General features: G+C 43.2%; 1 protein-coding gene across 4 annotated transcripts in view; it reads left to right on the top strand.

Annotated features, from left to right (window-relative positions):
- tmod1 (tropomodulin 1) overlaps positions 1-15,483 on the top strand; it is a 41,180-nt gene that overhangs the window by 9,960 nt on the left and 15,737 nt on the right. For all 4 annotated transcript variants that reach the window (XM_056280176.1, XM_056280175.1, XM_056280174.1 and 1 more), the window contains 5 exons: positions 6,003-6,159; positions 9,451-9,567; positions 13,272-13,361; positions 13,941-14,071; positions 15,007-15,114. In XM_056280176.1, coding sequence (XP_056136151.1) covers positions 6,003-6,159; positions 9,451-9,567; positions 13,272-13,361; positions 13,941-14,071; positions 15,007-15,114 — 603 coding nt within the window. The remainder of the gene's footprint in view (positions 1-6,002; positions 6,160-9,450; positions 9,568-13,271; positions 13,362-13,940; positions 14,072-15,006; positions 15,115-15,483) is intronic.

The raw sequence follows: 15,483 nt of genomic DNA, 5'->3' as shown, positions 1-15,483 counted from the left end.
AAATCTTATACCGTTGGAAAGCCTGTTTATTTCCCTTTTAAATGGTGCCACATTTGTAAGGAACATGCATTTGTGGGATGAGCAGCAGAGGTGAGTATGTGGGTTGCGCCCATGAAAAATTTGCCAAATCTCTGCCAATGCCAAACAGTTTATTTTGCTGTTGCTATTGACTCTTGTTTTGAGCTTCTGGTACCCCAGGTGCTGACAATCAGGTGCCTGATATAAGATTTATTGCCAAGAAGCATTGTTACAACAAAGACATAATCTACCAAACCCACATTTCCTTACTTTTTGTGCTAAGTTTAGAGTAGAATTAAATCAACCCACCTTGCTATGGCTTTGTCATTTGCATATCCATGCCGTTCTTGATATGGAGTTCGATAAGCCCAGGCAAAGCACTGAGTGCGATTTCGTTGCGTAAAGACAAGGCTCAACGTTTTCGGTTTTCATTTTTCAAAGCCATCCAGCACGCCACAAGAGGACACTGTTACATAACCTCATACGAAAAGGAACAACTTTTGGATCCATGGAAACATAAAATCTGGGTGAAAATCAGTTTAAACCGATCTGCTCCTTTTAAAAAAATCTGGGTATTTTTCGGTGAAAATGGGTAAAACCTGAAATCACTGAGACTTGCATACAGAATATGCGATGTTGAAATTTTTAATAATTTTCTCCCATTATCCACTCCCCATTTGACGTATTTGTCTCCCAATGGGTGTATTCTCAGGCGATGTAACTGCAAGGTGTGCAACTGTGCACCTTAAGTGTTGTCCATTTCTTCCATGACTTGTGATGTGGTGTTTCCTGAAGGCATTGTTTCCAACGACACATGAGCTAGACTTCTCGGCTTGTTGGGGAAACTGGCGGCACACCGCAGTACGTTACGTCCTTAGATGTGTCGTATTCTAGCCACTTAAACTCTTGCTTCCATTCACTCCTAAATTTTTGTTGCCATTCCGTTTTTTCATAGTCCACCTTTTGTGTTTCTGGTTCTTCTGTCGGGATGTCTGTGAATGTTCTCATTCATCCAGGTCATGGTTATCCAAAGGAGTTGAATCAAGTGCAACTGGACTTGGTATTGGATATATACCAAGTCCAGTTGCACTTGATTCAACTTCTTTGGATTCTGTAGGGATCGTGTTCGCAGCTTAAGTAACGTTAGGCTTAGTAAACCTATACTTCAGCAGCCCCGACATATTGGCAGCTAGCTGGCGACGAGTAAAATTAAGTTATTGTTAGCTGTTTTCATATAATGTTGAATAAAAAGGTGCGAATGAATCGGGATGTTTGTGGAACTGTGACGTTGCGTTTGCGAAGGGCGGTGTTTTTTTTATTTTATTTTTTATTTAACCTTGACTTGGTGGCTACAGGGGGCCACCTACTGGGGATATATGGTGGCCACAGAGTAACTTTTTATGGCCTCGGGCCATGGTTAGTGTCGAACCCTGCAGTCTCATGGTGTGTTGCACGTTGTACTGCTTGCTTCACTGGCGTTTGCTAACCAGTTGCTCATCATGTATTTGTGTATTTGACATGCTGGTCTCGGCTAGCCTTGGTGGTTTACGGTGTGTTGTAGCTGCAGCGCCTCATTTAGAGCTGGGTGGTTGTTTTGTGATGTGGTTATTTCTATGTTTGATGTGCGCGGTGCCAGTGTTAAGTTGCCCCGGTAATACATCATTTGTTGAGGTGTTGACAGCAGCTGTGACGGCTCTGTGATTAATACTGCTCCTAAAGGAACTGACTTGATTCCCATCAGTGCCAAGAGAAAGACTGGAGGCCCAAAACCCACAGGATGTCATGTGTGTGTGGGTGTTTGTTCAGCTATATTTGTGAGGACCAATTTGGGGATTTAACCATAAAAGTAAGAACAGTTTTGAAAAGTGAGGACATTTTGGTCAGTCCTCACTTCTTCAGGGGTCTATTATAGGGTTAGGACTTGGGTTTAGGGTTAAGGTTAGAATTAGGATTAAGAGGCGTCCAGGTAGTGTAGCGATCTATTCTGTTGCCTACCAACATGGGTATCACCAGTTCGAATCTCCGTGTTACCTCCGGCTTGGTGGGCATCCCTACAGACACAATTGGTTGTGTCTATGGGTGGGAAGCCGGATGTGGGTATGTGTCCTGGTCGCTGCACTAGCGCCTCCTCTGCTTGGTGCCTGTTCGGGGGGGGGGGGGGAATAGCGTGATCCTCCCACGCGCTACGTCTCCCTGACAAAACTCCTCCCTGTCAGGTGAAAAGAAGCAGCTGGCGACTCCACATGTATTGGAGGAGGCATGTGGTAGTCTGCAGCCCTCCCCGGATCAACAGAGGGGGTGGAGCAGCAACCAGGACGGCTCGGAAGGGTGGGATAATTGGCCGGATACAATTGGGGAGAAAAGGGAAAGAAAAAAAAAAGATTTAGGATTAGGTTAAAGTTAGGGTAAGGGTTAAGGTTAGGCATGTAGTTATGATGGTTAAGGTGAGGATTAAGGACTAGGCTAGGGGATGAACGTAGTCAATGAGGGGTCCTCACAAGTATACAAAAACGTGTGTGTGTGCAGTGTATGTGTGCGTGCTCATGAGGCCAGGCTTAATGGGAGAAGGGCTGTGTGGTACACACAGCGGTAGAGACGGAGAGGTGTGATTGTGGATTTATGCGTGTTCTCCCTGTTTGTATGAGTCTTTTTTGTGCATAAGCTATTACCCAAAAGTGGAGTACTCTGTTATGGTGGGACTTTCCTGGCAAAAGGCTGCTGACATCAGTTCCAGTAGATCGTTAAATGTTTCCTCATCACGGGCAGAATAACATGTCCCTCAGACTCACAAAGGTCCCAAATAAACCACTGCTTTTGTGTTTTTGTTTTTTCTTTTCTGGACATAGTTTGCTTAGGAAGTCGGTGTCGGATGTGATTTTCCCGCCTTCTGACATCACATGATCATATCACGCACACATGTTCCAACATGCTGCGTAAATTACATTTCAGAATCTACCTCGTCGGCTCCCCGTTGTGTTAATAGGTGATGCATTTATGCAACATCTATAGTTTGCATAAAAAAGTCAACGTATGATTAAGAAAGAAAAAAAAACATTTCATAGTTTTAACACACCCTCACACTTGTTCACACATTCGCACTCACAATTACACACAATTGCATCTACATACAATTAGCCTTCGCTTGTGCAGGAACAACATTCATTTAAATCAGTCTGAACATTCTCTTTCACCGGCTTCTCTTTTTTTAAGAAACAGAGGAGTGAAGTTTCTCTTCATGTGTTTCCACGTGTGCGTAGGTCTTACACGGCAGAGTTGTGGGCTCGAGTCACATGGCTTGCGCTCAAGTTGGACTCTGACTGGACTTGATAATTTCATGTTTAAAAATTTCAGCTTCAGGGGCATCCAGGTAGCGTAGCGGTCTATTCCGTTGCCTACCAACATGACGATCGTCGGTTCAAATCCCCGTGTTACCTCCAGCTTGGTCTTGCTGGGGCATCCCTACAGACACAACTGGCCGGATGTGGGTATGTGTCCTAGTCGCTGCACTAGCGCCTCCTCTGGTCAGTTGGGGCGCCTGTTTGGGGGGGAGGGGGAACTGGGGGGAATAGTGTGATCCTCCCATGTGCTACATCCCCCTGGTGAAACTCATCACTGTCAGGTGAAAAGAAGCGGCTGGCAACTCCACATGAATCGGAGGAGGCATGTGGTAGTCTGCAGCCCTCCCCGGATCGGCAGAGGGGGTGGAGCAGCGACTGGGACAGCTCGGAAAGTGGGGTAATTGGCCAAGTACAACTGGGGAGGAAAAAAATAAAATCAGCTTCCACAATTCAGTTTTGAAAAAATCTGATCATGTGAAATGTAGAGTAAGAAAGGCAGAGAGGGCAAAAGAGAGGAGAGAGGGTTGACAAAAAAAAAAGATGAGAAGAAAAGCAGCCCGCCGGGCCCTTATCGTGCCTCTTACTGTTAAAAATAACTTAAGACACAAGAGGCCTGTGCGGGTCCACAGCCGACAGAGACACACTGTGAGATCTGTCAGTGTCGGCTGTGTGATGGTGTGATGGACACTCAGCTTTTTTATAAATACCATGTATAGAAAACACTTTACCCTCCGCTAGTGGAGCTGCCTTGAGAGAGTGATATATGCAGACAGGAAAGCATAGATGAGAAAGAAAGTAAGGAGAGGAAGAGAATGGGAGAGTGAGGAAAAGAAACAGAAAACGACTGAGAGACTGTTTACACATCGCAGGTCTTGATGCCCAGTATCCAATTTTTTTCCCAACCCTCTGTTTACATCTGCTTATCTGATTTCCGTAACTACACCAGAACTCTTTGGTTTGTACTTTATGCCCAACAGTCACACTGATAGATATGAGATTCTTATCCACCTTATTTCCATATATGAACGTGGTCAAAATCAGATCTGGAAATGTCCGATTCCATGGTCCATGTGCTTTTTACGTGGTTAACATGGTCGTAATCATAACAGACCTGTGACGTGAGCAAAAAATCAGAACTGGGTCACTTGTACCAGGCGGTCTAAACATAACCTACAAGTGTTCCCTTTGGTTTCTGGCTTGCAGACATTACATTACATTACATTACAGTCATTTAGCCGACGCTTCTATCCAAAGCGACTTACAATAAGTGCATTTAAGGTAGGAAATCAGGAGAACTACTAGTCATCAGAGGTCATAAGTGCATCTAAACAAGCATCTAAGAGCAAAACCAGTGCTAAAGTAAACGTGCAAGAAAGAGATTAAAAAAATTTTTTTTTTTAATGAGTGAATACAATAAGTGCTAAGAACAAGTAACAGGATAGTAGTTCTTGAAGAGGTGAGTTTTCAACCTGCACCGAAAGATGGGCAGTGACTCTGCTGTCCTGACATCAGTGGGGAGTTCATTCCACCACTGTGGGGCCAGAACAGAAAAGAGCCGTGACCGGGTCGATCGGCAGCAAGGGCCTCTGAGCGACGGGGAAACCAGGCGTCCCGAGGCAGCAGAGCGAAGTGGTCGGGCGGGGGTGTAGGGGATGTCATCTCGTCGGTGAGGAATGGGTGAATCCTCCTGATGTTTTCGAGGAGAAATCTGCAGGAGCGAGCAACCAATGCAACGTTTTCAGCAAATGACAGTTGGTCGTCCAGGATCACACCCAGATTCCTCACAGTCCGATTTGGCGTCACCACGGTGTTGTCAATGGTGATGGCCAGGTCTCGGTGTGGGCAACCTTTCCCCAGGAGGAACATCAGCTCTGTCTTGTCCAGATTGAGCTTCAGTGGTGTGTCGCCATCCACTCCGAGATGTCAGTCAAACACGCAACAATGCGTGTCTCTACTTGTGTGTCAGAGGGATGAAAGGACAAGATCAGCTGGGTGTCATCGGCATAACAATGGTAAGAGAAGTCATGCGAGCGAATAACAGAACCCAGGGATGTTGTGTACAGAGAGAAAAGGAGAGGACCCAGAACCGAACCCTGTGGAACTCCTGTAGTCAGTCTGCGAGGCTCCGACACAGATCCCCTCCATGTCACTTGGTAGGAGCGACCCGTCAGGTAGGTTGCAAACATTGAGAGTGCAGAGCCTGTGACACCCAGCCCCTCGAGGGTAGAGAGGAGGAACTGGTGGTTCACTGTGTCAAACGCAGCTGACAGGTCCTGGACATCATTTGCACTTCTATCAAACCCACAAACAACACGTTTCCAGATTTAAAAGAAGATCTTACATCTGATAAATATCTTGTAAACGAGTGTAGTTGGGAAGGTTGTGCCATCGTAGCAAGAGCTCTGTCACTCATCATAACAACTGGAATCAAGGATAGCGAATGGGAGCGAGATGAGAGCTCCCTGATGCCCATCTCTCTCTCTCTCTCTCTCTCTCTCTCTCTCTCTCTCTCTCTCTCTCTCTCTCTTGCTCTCTCTCTCGTTCTCCCGCTCTTTCTCTCTCTCTCTCTCTCTCTCCACCATACAGAATTACATACATTTTCTTTTTTCTTTTTTTTAACCAGTAGTACTTTGTCTTCTGGTCCAGAATGCCCTGTTGCCTGCTGGGATGAGGCAGAAGGACCAGACCAAGAAGGCTCCCACGGGAACTTTCCAGAGAGACAACCTCCTGGCCCATCTGGAGAAAACGGCCAAAGAATACCCTGATAAAGAAGACCCGGTGCCCTTCACTGGAGAAAAGAGAGGTAGGAGGGAAGCTAGTGTGTTTGTGTGTGTGTGTGTGTGTGTGTGTATGTGTGTGTGTGTGTGTGCGTGCGACCATGCATGCATGCATGCATATTTTTGTGTTTCTGTCTACATACAGTGGTGGGAAAAAAACATTCAACTCCTTTACTTAATCAAAAGTAGCGATATGACAGTCAAGTCAAGTCAGTTTTATTTGTATAGCCCAATATCCACCATGTGTATCACAGTGTAAGAATACAAAATTACACTTAAATAAAAGTAATGAAACATGGTCAGTAAAAATGTACTTACTTGAGTAACCTAAGTCAAATACTAATTCTGGAAAATGGTCTTTCAGTGTTAAAGTATTTGTTAACCTGTCAGCGATATTTTAATGTTGTAGCTGCTCTGACTACTTCATATACAGTTGGGTAGTTTAAACTCTTAACAATACATAGTTATGAGTTTATTGTGTGTTTTGCATATAAAACCTTATTCTGCAAGTGTAACCAGTAACTATAGCCGATAGATAAATGTAGTGGAGTAAAAAATACAATATTTGTCTTTGAAATGAAGTGGAGTAAAAGTATAGAGTCTCACAGATGGAGTAAAAGTATAGAGTCTTACAGAATGCCAACGCTCAGTTAAAGTATCAGTACCTGAAACTTTACTAAAGAACAGTTCTTGACTAAATGTACTTAGCTACTTTTCACCTCCGGTCTACATTGTGTATGCACTTGAATATACATGTGTGTACAGTTTGTGTCCATCTATGCCCTGTGAGGAAGAGGGACTGGTGGGTCACTGGATATCACCCAGTAACTCTCCCCTTATGTTCTGCTCTCCCAGACCATTTAGAGGGATAGAAGATAGGAAATGCTTGTAATATTGAGAACCCATGAGAAAAGTGTCAGGCATGTTTGACCATTAGTGATACAGTAGTGTGTTTCTGTATGTCTGTTGCAATGCCACTAGGAGGCGCATTAAGTCTGCTGGAAGAGTATTGCGTGACGTCGCATAGACTGAATGCCGAGAAACTCCACCAGTGTCACTCTTCAGTGCAGAAGAGACAAAACACGTAAATCCCAAATCCACTTCCACAGACAAGATGGTGGAAAGTGACTGGGGAGGCAGGCAGTGTGAATCAAACTAATAGTGCCCTTTAACACAGGAAAATTGTGTAAAAGAAAAAAAGAAGTTTGATATGATGTCCTACGATCTCATTGCTTCAAGTCTTACTCGCCGTGTGCAGCACCAACGTGGATCTCTCAGATGGATATCTCAGTCATATGAATTATTTATTTTCAGTCGTTGGAATGAATCATTAATCTGTAACGACATCTATCTTCCTAACTGTATTTTACCACAAGGTAAGTTTTCCTTTAACTAAACCACAGTTTATTCTTATCCTCTATCCTTGTATATCATATTTCGTGGGGGAACCCTGCATCCCGCTCTAAGCTAAAGGGCCGGGGTAACGCATTGGGCGTCCATCGGTAGCAGGATGTTTTGGTCCGCTTGCTTAAATGGTCCCAGTCAAGATCAAAGTGGTGGATGTAGAGATAATCAGCCTGGTGTGGACACAGAGGCATGTGACTGATGGTGAGAGATGCCTGGCCCGTCTCGCTCTGAAACCCTAAAAGGTCCTTCTCCTCTAACTTCTGACCTAAGCGATAAAGTCAATTTGTCAAAGCCTTGAGGAACATGACTTCATTTCGGTGGTAGGGCTGCTGGTGGGGCTGGTTGTTGTCTTAAGTCTGTTTATTTGATTTTTACACTCTTTCACATGGAAATTGTTCGATTGATGAGGTTGATAATTAAAAAAAATGCTTTTCTTCTGCCTCACGCTTGTGTTTTAACGTATACTCCCTACCCGGACCTTAGCCCACACTTGGAGTAGCATTTGGTTAAATCCATTATCGAACTCGGGTAATGGAAGAAACAGGCAGAGTTATTTTGCCTTGAAGGAACCAATCACTAATCTGCACTTTGTGACAGCGCACCAAAATAGCATCATTGCTGCATGAGTTGATTTGGGAAAGTTTTCCACCCATTGAAAAAATATAAATGTATGAAGGAGGGAGGTTGGAAGAGTTTGAATAAAATTTCTTCCGTGTTTTCTGTCTCTATATGAGAATTCACAACAGTTATAGTTATACTGCAGTTGAACTTGCTAAATACAGAAATGTGTTCTTTTGTGTATGAAAATTTTGTTTTTTGAAAATTCAATAAAAATACTGTAAATGTTGTCAATTTTGTGGTTGTCATAAATGAAGACAAGAGGAACAATCATATATGATGGTACCATAAAACAGCAATATTGTTTTGGATTCGGAGGACCTAACTGGGCCCGTTAGAGCTAACGGTATGCTACGCCTTCACTAACTCCCTACAAAGAGGGGCCATAGTTGAAAAGCCAGGCTTTTACAGTCACCACTTGGCAGGCAGGCAAAGACATCTTTGGTCAAAACTAAGTGTTTATGACATTCTTTGAAAAGCTTTTTTACATTGTTGATAGAATGAGTCAGACATGCCTCGAGTCATCCGTATTGAAATGCAACTGCTTTAAGCGTTTCTTGGGGATGTTGAAGTCTGTAATACATGGGGCTCAGAGAGGAAAGTGGGGGGTGGGGGTGGGGTGCCTGACCAGATTTGGTCAGCATCATTCTGAGTAATATACGAGTTTCTCACATCCGTTAAGCTATGTAGGTCAGTTTTAATGTGAAAGACATACATTGCATTCTAGATAAGGGAGCTCCTGTCGTTTGTCAGGTCTTAAGACAGGATGAAGAGTCGGGTGTCATAAAACGTCTGGCTGAAACTCGAGGAGCAGATTCCTGACATTCACATAAGTGCCACTGCACACACACACACTCACACAGATATGCTCAGCTCCCCTGTCTGACCTCCAAGTCCATCTTAACTACCACTGAGTCAGAAATAGTGACCACTACAGAGATCCATCATGACGTAATAAAATCCTACCCCAGCCATTTTTCAGCTCTTGTGTAATAGAGGTGGTTCAGAACTCTGGGAGCAGACCACAGTGTACAATCTTACTTTTGGTTAAGCATTTGCATCTTGGACACATGCTGTATCCCTTACATAACAACTTCATTCAATAATAAATCATAAATTTGTCACATTTGAAGCCCACCAGCACCATCCCCCTTTTAACAGCAGGACACAGTTCTAAAATTGGGAACGTAAAAAAAAAGAAAAGAAAAAAAAAGGTAAACTCCTGTTGTCATTGAATTGGATAAGATTATGCAGTATCCTGTACTGTCTGTGTCTTGCTGGGGTTGTTCTAGGTAAGGCGTGGGTTCCTAAGAAGAGGGTGGACCCCATCATGGAGAATGTGACCCTGGAGCCAGAGCTAGAAGAAGCCCTGGCTAATGCTAGTGATGCTGAACTCTGTGATATCGCAGGTAATTCACACACACACACACACACACACACACACACACACACACACACACACACACATAAGAAAAAGCAATTGAACATCATTTGAAGTCTTGGTTTAAACTTATTTGTCACAGCATTCACGTGGCTATTTCCCTTTTGACATATTTGGTCCCCCCACCCCACCCCCCCATGGCTAATCAGCGTGAAGACACCACCATCAGCATGATCTCATTCAGCCTTTGTCAAACTCAGTTTTCATTTTAACTCTCCTGTGTCTCCTCTAGTTCTCCTCTCATCCTTCCTTCCATCCATCCATCCACCATTCTTCCCTCACTCACCGTGCACTCCTTCCTCCCTCCATCAACCCCTCCATCTTCTCCACCTCCTCCGATCCCTCGTGGACCTTGCTGTTCGCTAGCCGAACGCTATCCAGGGTATACAGTAGATTGCACGTTCTCTGCATGGGTGGATTGTCCTGTGTGAAATACCCGTTTCCTCTCAGTCAGAGCTAAGCTGACATCTGACTGTGTCTGAGTCGGTTTTACAAGCCGCGGTGCCTCCGTAGCCAAATGGTTTCAGCGCATGCCACATGGTCACAACCGTCGCCAGTTCGATTCCAACCAGCGACGTTGTTGCGTTGTCATACCTCTCTCTCTCTCTCTCTCTCTCTTGCTCGCTCCTGTTTCCTGTCTGTCTCTTAACTATGTCTAATAAAGGTAGATAATAATAAAAAAGTTTTGCAAGTGGCACAATTCTCTGCTTAATTTCAGTCAAATATTCAACCTTGGAAACACATGGGACAGACTATTTCCTCGGAATGCCACTTTTCCATTAAAAACCCTTTTTTTTTTGTTATGAAGCCTGTCTTCACCCGTCCAAATTTCTTACTGCATGTAAGGACATGGATGCATGTCATCATTTACTGGCTGGAAATGATGAAACCTGTTTGAAGAAGGGCTGGGCAGTGATATCAATGGTGTTGTATGAGAATGAAGTTCGGATGTTGTCATATTGTGATACACAGTTTTGTTGCTTAAATTAATGAGTTTGAGAATCCGTTAACTAAAATTTCTACCAAAATGAGATCTGAAATATTTGAGGGAGTACTATTTGAAATTCAGTTTCGGTTGTAAGTTACACATTACCAAACAGCTCAATGTGATGCATCGGTTAAATTCTTAAACTCTGTATTTTTGCTTATGTAAGAAGATATCGTTTTATGTATCGATATTGTGTAAAAGTCCCATTGATTATCGTGATGATAATATTATCCATTTCGCCCAGCAGTAATTTTAAAAATCATGTCAAGAATCACCTCAATATGTATTAATGTTTCATACACTCCCGGTGAAACTTCAGATGCCTTAACAAATTTTGACTTCTGATGAGCTTTTGTTTGAAAAATAAGTTTGTTTGTTTCGTTTTTTTTTTCATTTAATATCATTATCATGGGCATCCGGGTGGCGTGGCAGTCTTTTCCATTGTTTACTAACATGGGGATCGCGGTTCGAATCCCCGCGTTACCTCCGGCTTGGTCAGACGTCCCTACAGACACAATTGGCTGTGTCTGCGGGTGGGAAGCCGGATGTGGGTATGTGTCCTGGTCACTGCACTAGCGCCTCCTCTGGTCGGTCGGGGCGCCTGTTCGGGGGGGAGGGGGAACTGGGGGGGAATAGCATGATCCTACCATGCGCTATATCCCCCTGGCGAAACTCCTCCCTGTCAGGTGAAAAGAAGTGGCTGGTGACTCCACATGTATCGGAGGAGGCATGTGGTAGTCTGCAGCCCTCCCCGGATCAGCAGAGTGGGTGGAGCGGTGACCGGGACGGCTCGGAAGAGTGGGGTAACTGGCCAAGTATGATTGGAAGGAAAAGGGGGGGAAAATTAAAAAAATAAAAATGAAGAAATAATAATAATATCATTAGCATTTGCATGTAAACATGCTATAAGAGCTTTAGCTAGCAGCGGAGTCTTGGCCCCCGCCACTGTTTCTAACCTGTAAAAAGTTTTGACTGTGTGTAAAATGGGAGAACACGGTCTCACCAAGATTAATGATCATTTGCGTGGTCATTAATTAATTTAGCTGAGTCAACTGAATGGTTTGTCAGTTCATGTTAAGTGACTGCCTGTGTTTTTGCAAGTATCCGCTTATCTCGCACTCAAACTCTATAACACACAGACAAAGAAAATAAATTGGTTATATCAAAATTAATCCAAAAAATGTATTTCAGTCCTGCTTTCAAATTCTGCATTCAGAGGAGGGAATTTGTATGAAAAAGCTGGTCTGGCCTATTAGTTAAGTAACGTTATTAAAGTAACCACAATCTGGAGTGAACAGAATTTAGACAGAATGACCTCTGGTGTAATTTGTGCAAGTCATGGATAGCATCCTTTAGTAGCATCCATGTAAAGCATGGGGAGGTGTACAATACAAGGGCTTAAGAAAAGGTTTCAAACATTCATGCTGCCAAAGAAAGGATCAACATTTACTTTTGTGTAATGATTAATGTCTATGCATCTATTATCCAAGCCGCTTATCCTACTTAGGGCCGCGGGATGCTGGAGCCCATCCCAGCAGTCATTAGGCGGCAGGCGGGGAGACACCCTGATATGTAGATATTTCAGGACATGGGCACACATGCAGGTCAGGGAAATCAGCCATACTAAATTGTCCCTAGGTGTGAATGTGTCGGCCTTGTGATTGATAGACTGGTGGCCTGTCCGGGGTGTCTCCCCGCCTGTCGCCCAGTGACTACTGGGATAATGGGTTATGTGAAGCTTTGATATTAATGGCACTCCTGTTGGGCTTGATTGTGGTCTGGTTTTAAAAATGTTGATATTTTGCAAGTGTGTTCTGCTGTTTGTTAGCATGGCAATCCGCAGCAGTGGTTTTCATCCTCAGGTTTTCTATTCTGTCACGAAGTTCATTACATTCACCTGTTGTACCTGTTATTCCAACCTCCAATCAGGGAGGTTTTATGCTGCGTTCCAGACAACTCAGAAAGTTGGATTATCTCACATCCCACAAGGAAAAGTGCAGTGGAACGTCTCGTGATGTTGGATTTCTAGCTAGTAAACTCAAGCAGAGTTCAACAACTCCGACACCATGAGGCCATTACATGACGTCATGTGAACATGGTGTCATGGTGGGCAGAATACAAAGTAAACGCTAAAAAATCGTCATAAGATAATTTCAAACTAATAAATGCATTGTTGAGTCAAATTTCCTACGTGGCATGATAATAAAACCTGTTACGCTTGAAGAGAGAGGTGTGTAACCAAATGGGTTGATAAAGAAAAAAATAGTTAGCTTAGCTAGCAACTGGGTATCAATTAGCTGTATCATTTAGCCTGTATGTGGTGTAGCCCTCTTCTTTGTTTACACATAATGTTGTTACACTCCAGACTGGAACGTTTTCTTGTGGTCGGACTGACTGGAACAGCAGGTCCATGTAATTACTACACGACAGAATAGAAAAACCTGCATTATCGATGATATCTGAGTACCCGATTGAAAATGGCTGATCTACTGTGTAGTTATATGTATCGATAACAAATAAAATAAAAACATAATTTTAGCCCCCGCTTGACGCAGTTTTTGTTTTCCTGTGTTTCCCATCTTCTCTTAATGCACTGTTGCAACTTTTCCACCCCCCCCCCTTCTCTCCCTCTCTCTCGCTCTCTCTTGAATCTCCCCTCCCTTCATCCTCCTTTTGTGTTGTAGCCATCCTGGGCATGCACACTCTGATGAGTAACCAGCAGTATTATGAAGCCTTGGCCAGCAGCACCATCGTCAACAAACAAGGCCTCAACAGTAAGTCTCTTATGTCTCAGTTAGACTGTGAACATGATTTCCCATTATCTGACTTCTCTATCGGGCTGGCCAGGCAGTTTGTCGTTGATGCTACTACCTAGCTGAGCAGTGCCATTAACCATTGATAATATTGGACCTTTTGAGTAAATACGTAATTTAATTGACTGAGTTACATTGGACTAAACTGGACTTGTTAAAAATATGTCCGATGCTTGTGTCCCATTGCCTCATAAGACACTGCTGTAAAGCTGGGTCCACCGGTGGGCCCATATCCAAAATCCAGCTGATGATTAAAACGATTATATAACCAATATGCACGATGATAAAATCTATGAAAATATCCCCAGGGTAATAAAAAAAAAACTAGAATTTTCATTTAAACTTCCATCATCCACTAGGGATCTAACTTTGTACTTTGTAATTTGGGAAAATGATGTCAATGTTTTCCTTCACAGTAACAGAATGCTTAGCCGGGTGCCAGCCTACGACAGCATTGGCTCAGTTCTGATTCGGGCTCAAAAAACTTAAGGCTAACCACTTTGTCAAGATACAAGGATGTGTTGTCACATTTTAATCCAGGTGTGATCCAGTGTACCCAGTATAAACCAGTTCCAGATGAGGAACCCAACTCAACTGATGTAGAGGATACTCTGCTGAGAATAAGGAGGAATGACCCTGACCTGATAGAGGTCAACCTCAATAACATCAGGGTAAGCCAGTGTTTGTGTGTTAATGCGCAAAAAGAGCAAACAAAACTAACAAACAGCAAACATATTTTACCTTAAAATGATAGCACTGTCAATCCAGTGCTTACTGGCAAAGAGAAACTAAAGTCAGAATAGGTTTGAATGACAGTGTTAGTGATTGAGTGAATCCCAGACACTACCATTCCAACTTTCAGCTTTTAAAGGTACAATCCGCAATTTTATGCACAGAGCGGCCCTCTAACCCACTACTACCATTGTTTTGGTCAGACGTCGTGAACATTGTTCGCTTTATTACTTGCGAAGGAGAAACCCAGCTGATGCCACATCGCTTTCACTTCCTCTCTGAGGCTTTCAGTTTCTCCATTTCTCAAAAAAAATTCACATTGTTAACCCAAAGGCGAGATATGTCATGTTTCATGTCATAGTCCTCCACATAGCCGTGGCATTACAGCATTACAGATTGTACCTTTAACTGTCCAAGAAAATAGCAGTTTCTTTTTCAGTAACATCCCCGTTCAGTTCCTGGAATTAATTACCTTTAATGGTTCAGGTGTTTCTTTTCTCTACACCTGAACATTTCTATGTATATGTACCACAAGTGTGTTTGTAATGTGAAAACACAAGTCAGATTCTGTGTTGTAGGTTTCATTATTTCAGATTAACATACCAGCTCTTAATACATAATGGAAAAATAAAGACCTCGAAACAGAACATTTCAATGAAACTTTTTAAAATTACTGTTTTGAGTGCAGACTGCTCGACAATATGACATTAACGAGACAATGAGAAGATGCAGACTGCACGTCTGCAGACAACTGAGTCAAACTGTTAACAAGACGTTGTGAGAAGCAGACGTGACAAAACGACAACTGAACTGGATTCTAATAGTTTTTGTTTCTTGTGTTGTTGCTGTTTTGTTGTTGTTTGCTGCATCATAGAACATCCCCATCCCAACCTTGAAGGCGTATGCCGAGGCCCTGATAGAAAACACAGTCGTGGAGCGGTTCAGTATTGTAGGAACCAGAAGCAACGATCCTGTTGCCTTTGTAAGTCACAAAAGCAACTGATTGGGTTTTTTTGGGGGGGGGTTTAACTCGTGCTTTGGGCTGGGTGGTATTGACAAAATCAAATATCAGGATGTCTTTGACTGAATACCTCAATATTGATGATTTGACAATATTTTGTTTTCATGAGATATTTACACACAAAGAAATGTTGATGCATAATCATTAGTGGATATGATGACCAAGCAGGTAGAGACATTCATTATTAATTTCACTAAAACAGTGGAACAAGTTCAGAAATGGTCTCACTTTACTCTAATGCAGCCTTTAAGACCAGGGAATGACAACATATAATTTATATTATCGGAACCACAGTCCCCACAACACATAAGGCTGTAGTTTCTGGGTCAT

This window comes from Lampris incognitus, chromosome 5 (assembly GCF_029633865.1).
Source record: "Lampris incognitus isolate fLamInc1 chromosome 5, fLamInc1.hap2, whole genome shotgun sequence".
Taxonomy (NCBI): domain Eukaryota; kingdom Metazoa; phylum Chordata; class Actinopteri; order Lampriformes; family Lampridae; genus Lampris; species Lampris incognitus.
The sequence above is the reverse complement of the archived record's forward strand: the minus strand, read 5'-3'. Positions and strand labels throughout refer to the sequence as shown.